Source organism: Antrostomus carolinensis, unplaced genomic scaffold (genome assembly GCF_000700745.2).
Source record: "Antrostomus carolinensis isolate BGI_N321 unplaced genomic scaffold, ASM70074v2 scaffold20552, whole genome shotgun sequence".
In the NCBI taxonomy this organism is placed as follows: Eukaryota; Metazoa; Chordata; class Aves; order Caprimulgiformes; family Caprimulgidae; genus Antrostomus; species Antrostomus carolinensis.
In genome coordinates, this window is record NW_010300454.1 from 7,174 (window position 1) to 13,323 (window position 6,150).

General features: G+C 50.6%; 1 protein-coding gene across 1 annotated transcript in view; it reads right to left on the reverse strand.

The window, feature by feature from the left end:
- Positions 1-271: 271 nt before the first annotated feature.
- LOC104521220 (dihydropyrimidinase-related protein 4) overlaps positions 272-6,150 on the reverse strand; it is a 12,804-nt gene continuing 6,925 nt past the window's right edge. Inside the window, exons 8-13 of the mRNA XM_010163150.2 lie at positions 5,681-5,837; positions 4,422-4,563; positions 3,323-3,493; positions 1,827-2,006; positions 1,108-1,273; positions 272-363 (exon numbers count right to left, since the gene is read on the reverse strand). Coding sequence (XP_010161452.2) covers positions 272-363; positions 1,108-1,273; positions 1,827-2,006; positions 3,323-3,493; positions 4,422-4,563; positions 5,681-5,837 — 908 coding nt within the window. The remainder of the gene's footprint in view (positions 364-1,107; positions 1,274-1,826; positions 2,007-3,322; positions 3,494-4,421; positions 4,564-5,680; positions 5,838-6,150) is intronic.

The window sequence follows — 6,150 nt, forward strand, 5'->3', positions numbered from 1 at the left end:
CGTCCAGGAGCCCACACGTCCAGGAGCCCGCATGCACCGGGTGAGGGGGTCTGAGCAGCTACTGAGGAGACACAGAGCGGGAGAGATGGAGACGGGAGCACTACCTCTCGGGGTTACTCTATTTTCTACCTACAAGAAGAAGGGGCCGGGGCAGTTGATGGCTCGATTTCCATCCCGAGCTGGAGGGTGACCCACCGTCCCCTTCCCAGCTGGACCCAGCGAGCTCGCCCGGCAGTGGTGGGGACGGTGGAAGCAAGCCCTGGGGTGCCCATCAGGACAGTGAGGTGATATTGGACCGTCCGCCCGGCGGGGCCATGATCTTCTGAGCCGTGCGTCTGGCAATGTGGTCATCAGCCTGCGACCCTAGGGAGGAGGAGAGGCATGGGGTCTGCTGGGGGCCGGGCAGGGGAGCCCCATGGCTTCAACTGCACAAGCCACAGAACATTTCCTGGGGGGGGAAATACTCTTATTTTCATTATATATTGTTTTGGGCACTAATTATCCCAGTGCAATTGGGAATGGCTTTACTTGCCCCAATGTCTTTATTTGTTATTACTTCCTTCTGGAAAACGTTATAAATTACTTTCCTGCAAATAAACAGTTTCTATATAATAAGATGTGGGACCTTGTACTTTTATTAAACAATATATGATCCATCTGATTTCAACCAGCTAAGAAAACAACCTTACGAAAGTCATTTGATGGCAGAGCATTGGCTTTCCAAGGTCCCTACAGCTGCCGGGCAGGCTTCTGCGGGACGCTGAGCGGAATGATGCTGAATCCCCGCTCGCTTACACAGAAAGACCAAAGGAATTGTCTTTCTCTGAAAACGGAGTTATTTGGCTCATCTCTAAAAACCCAACCACTTCTAACCCCCAACTCATGGGGGATGCAGCCAGGGCCCCTGACAGTGTCCCCACTGACTGGGCAGGGACGTGGTGACACCCTCACCTTCAGCCTCCCCCTCCTGCTCCCCAGCATTGTGGCCTCAACCCTCTGCGGTTCCTCAGCTTTGCCCCACCACACACACAAGCCCAGGACTTTGTGCCAGCCAGGCCAGCCAGCCCCCACCCCTGCAGCCCCGACTTTGGGGTGACCCCATCCTACCGGACAAGCTGAACCCCGACTGGTGGAGGTTGCGCACGGGAGGAGCCGGGGCTTTGCCTGCGCAGGGAGCCGTCCTGGTCGCCGCGGCTGGGGCTCTGGCACTCACAAGGATCTCGTGGACAGGTCCGTCATACAGCCCTCGGGGGACACCATGGACTTCGGCCAGCTGCGTGGTGGGGAGTGAGCAGAGGTGTGAGGGACATGAACAAGAACCACACTCAACAGAGAACCACAGACTGGTTTGGGTTGGAAGGGACCTCAAAGCTCATCCAGCCCCAATCCCCCTGCCAGCAGCAGGGACACCTTCCACTAGACCAGGTTGCTCAAAGCCTCATCCAACCTGGCCTTCAACACTTGCAGGGAGGAGCAGCCACAGCTTCTCTGGGCAACCTGGGACACTGTCTCACCACCCTCACACCAAAGAATTTCTTCCTCACATCTCAGCTCCATCTCCCCTCTGCCACTTTCAAGCCACCACCCCTTGTTCCCTCACTCCCTGCCCTTGGCCACAGTAAGCATTACTGATGAACATGCCGAGCCATGCACCAAAGCAGTTACAGGACAACATTACGAGTTTCCAAGGCCTAAGAAGAAATGACATTAGCAACGTTCTTGTTTCTGTTGCCTATTCTAGCAGCCGGCTTGTCGTAACAGCAGCACAATAATGCAGCGAGATCGCAACAAAAATATGGGATTATTGCAAATCAAATTCTCCTTACCCTGTTTCTGGCCTTTATTCTTTTATAAACAAAATCAGGGAATGTCTTTCTAGGAATGAAGCGACCTGAGCCCTGGGTGACAAACAGGTTTCCATCTTCAAGAACAACTTTTCCTTGACTTATGACCACGGTAGGAGCCCCGTGACACTCTGTGCCTTCAAAGATGTTGTACTCCACGTTCTGGAAAGACCAAACCAAGACATGCACTATGGTTAAGCTCTAAGAGGAGAACATGATGCTCTAGTCAACTGTACACACAACCCCATTTTGTACATCGCTCCTTGGGCACAGTCTGTTGTACTTAACTAACCCCCCCTCCCCATTTCAAAGGGTAAGATTCTTCTAATTGGATGAACTAAACAAAGGGGATGGAGAACCTAAATCCTCGGCACACTCAGTCCTTGCCCAGAAGACGTGCAGCTCTCCTGGAGCCCACCAGACTTGTACTATATGTGAACAATTAATTCTCTCTCAGCCCCACAAGAGCTCTGCTTAAGTTCTCCATTTGGAGACAGAAGTTCTTGTCATTTCTTCCAAGTCCCTGCAGGTCTTCCACCAAAACAGGCACGGAAAGTCACGTCTGCTTTGTGGGAAATGTGAAATCATGTTAACATTCTTAAAATACTCCCATTATTATCACTAACAAACTATCAAAAAAATGAAGTTTACAGTGAAAAAATGTGGCATTATAAAAAAAAATCGAAAGTGAATTTTCTGGAACAAAAGAAAAACCTGTCTCTATTTTTTAAAGAAACCAACTGAATATTTCAAACATAAAGATAATTTTCTTCAATAAAAACCACTTTGTTGAAAAAAAAAAACCATGGGTCAAAAATGTTTCTACAGTAACTTCAATCAGCTCTGTCACCAACATTCCTCACCCACCCTCTCTCTTTCAACCACAGTTCTCTGTCTGAGGCTCATGTTGGAAATTAATCTGGGGATGTCCATGGCCTGGAAACCACGGCTGAAGTGCCACCGAGGGGCACCTGAACCTCTCCCAAATGAGTCCCCACTACGGACAGGCAGTGTCCACGGAGGGTGGGAGCATGAGCAGGGGTGGGTCTGGCTCTTTGGGCGGGATGCTGGTACATTAAATTGTATCAATAGTTTAATACTTACAATTAAACTATATATGTATACATACTATAATGCTTATAATTAAACTATTAATAGTTTAATACTTAAAACACGTTCAGCACTTACATTTTTCTAGCCCACAGCAAGTACATTGATTGTAAAATTTGTGTAGCAGAGCAGTGTCTCGGTCACAGTCCCACCCCTTCCCAATGGCCCAGCTCTACAGTAACCAAAGGACATTCTCATTTGTTGTATTTTAAAAAGGAAACGCAAGGTCCTGCATCACTTTATCCAGGAGAACAGCTCCTCCCTCGGTGAACGAGCTGATCTTTGTGATCTACAGAAACACACTGCTTGACTACTCTCTTCTCAGATGCTAACATCAGCTCAAGAAAATAATTTAAAAAACATGTTACCAGGTTGTGGGTTTTTGCCGAGATGATTTTCATAGCCTTGGGGTTCCACAAAACCAGGTCTGCGTCTGCGCCCACAGCAACGCGCCCCTTCCTGGGGTAGCAGTTGAAGATCTTGGCTGCATTGGTACTGGTCACGGCAACAAAGTCATTCTCATCCATCTTCCCAGGGACCTGGGAAATGGAAGGAAGGAAGGAAGGAAGGAAGGAGAGGGAGGGAAGGAGGGAGGGAAGGAGGGAGGGAAGGAGGGAGGGAAGGAGGGAGGGAAGGACCATCCCTGGAGATGCACCCAGCCCTTGCTGTGGGCAGCAGCCTGTCCCCACAGCCAGAGCCCTGCTCAGCATCTGACTGCCTGACGGGGCGATGTGAGTCCACGTGCAACAAGGCTGCAGCTACAGGGAAAAGGGAGATGCGGGGCCCCAGCCTTGTCCCTGGGGGCTATATAATACAATAGGTTTTATTTTTCTTAGACTCTGTGAAATTTAAGGTCTCTGAAAAACAAGACCTTCACTAGTAAGTTTCAAATCCCTGTACAGGCATCTGACATTCACTAAAGATGGTTGAGGATATTTCAACGAAGAAGACTAGAAGTGAATCTAAATAGTGCTATTTATCATCTTTAGTTATTATAGAATCATACTGGCTTGGGTTGGAAGGGACCTTTAAAGGTCATCCAGTCCAACCCCCACTATCTTCAGATAAATTCCATTTATCTTTGAACAAAGCCTACCTAAGGCACTACCTTCAGGGTGCCTTGGTTCCCAAGCTCCTGGAAGCCGGCACAGAGAGGTCAGTTCCACAGGGTGTGGGCTGGAGCCTCCTGGGGTGCCCCATGGGAGGAAAAGCTGCATGGCCAAGCAGGGAGAGAGAGCAACTCTGCCCAGCAGAGCTGGCTGGAATGGCCACCTCCATGGCCACCCAGGGAGAGACACCCTGTCCCCATCCACCTCCCCAGGCCTCCTGCAAGCACCAGAGCAGAGGAACATCACATCTTACCCGTAGGAAAATGTGTTGGAGAGACCTTCTTGTGTGAGAGTGGGGTGGGTGATCCCCGTACCAAAGCTTTTGAAGACACTCTGAAGGTTTTGGTTTAGTACCTACCACACACTTCTCCCAGACGATCGCCATCCGCTCTTCGATGCCGTTGGTCCCCTCAGGGATGAGGGTGAAGTTGTCCTTCCCCACAGCCTTCTGCACAGTGGTGAAGGTGCAATGGGCGCTGCCAACAACCTGCAGGTCCCCGCTGGGCCAAGGAGAGCAGAGGAGGTCAGAGGAGGCGCCGGTGGCACAAACAGCCTTCTTGGCACCACCACCACCACCATCACCATCGTCATCACCATCACCACCACCCTGGCCCTGCCCACCTCCAGCACCAACCATCTCAGGGCTTCTGGTCACTCTGCCTGGCACCAGCAATGGCTCTAAAGGCAGGTGACTTATTGTAAATACCAAAGGAAGTCAAGGTGGGTTGAGAGGCAACTTTTACAGACACTCACTGTACTGATTGACACAGGAATTCAGCACTGGAACCGTCCAAGAGATGTAAACAGCAGCCTCAGAAGCACCATTTATATTCTCTCTCCTAAACTTGCCGTTATTTTTACCATTTAAGCCAGTATTTTAATTTTTGTACCTTTGTTTTGAAGCTCAGATTATTTTAAAGAAATGTTCTCCAAGCAGGGTTGCTTTTAAAGCAAGGACACATAGATAAATAAATAAATCACAGAATCATTGAGTGTTGTGAGCTGGAAGGGACTCACAAGGATGATGGAGTCCAACTCCTGTCCCTGCACAGGACAATCCCAACATTCACACCATGTCCCTCAGGGCCTTGGCCAAATGCTGCTGGAATCTTGTCAGGCTTGGTGCCATGAGCACCTCCCTGGGGAGCCTGTTCCAGTGCTCCACCACCCTCTGCCTCAAGAACCTTCTCCTCATGGCCAACCTCACCCTCCCCCGCCACATCTTCCTGCCATTTCCCCTGGTCCTAAATCCATAAACCAAGATCCTGCATAAACCCAAATGTTATCTGCTATCACAGGTGAAGGAGGTGACTCCACGCTGGCGGGAAGGGCAAGAAGAGAACTGGGCATGACGACCCAAGAGCATGCCTCCAGATTTATGGCAAGGCTGTGGTGGACTGAGCTACACTCGTGTTTTATTGTCTCTTTAAGAAAATACTGAATATATTGAGATATCTTTATGTGCTGTGTAAGATGCACTGACATGAAACACTTCTGTTAACAACTGTTTATCCTTCCAGGAAAAAAATCAGAGCGCAGAAGTGTTCTCTGGTTGGTCCCTGCTCTGCAGATGATGCTGCTGCTGTGAACGGCACCACCGGGGTGGCCGGGACTCACCAGGACAGGAGGGAGGAGAGATGATCCGGCGTGGTGGGGTCCGGGCTGATGGGGGGGGACGTGACAAAGGCTGCAGCTTTGGCCCAGTTTTTGCTCCAGTAGTGCGACCCGTCGGTGCCCAGGCTGGCGGAGATGGGCTCCCCGTACACCACTGCGCCTACAGAGCGAGCGTGAGTGAGTGTGAACGCACCACGGCACCACGGCCTCTGCTCACACGCTGCAAACACCGTGGCTAATGGCACAGGACACCCTCACTGACCCGCACTCTCAGCATCTCGCCTTTTAAATTCACACCAATCGCTCAGATGAGGGATGTGACTGGGAAATGCTGCCAGGACAAGTTCTGAATCCCTCTGTTTTCTCCTTAGACCAGTAGAGCTGGGGAAGGGTCTGGAGCACAAGTGTGCTGAGTTCCCTTGTGGCTGAGGGAACTGGGGGTGTTGAGCCTGGAGAAAAGGAGGCTGAGGGGA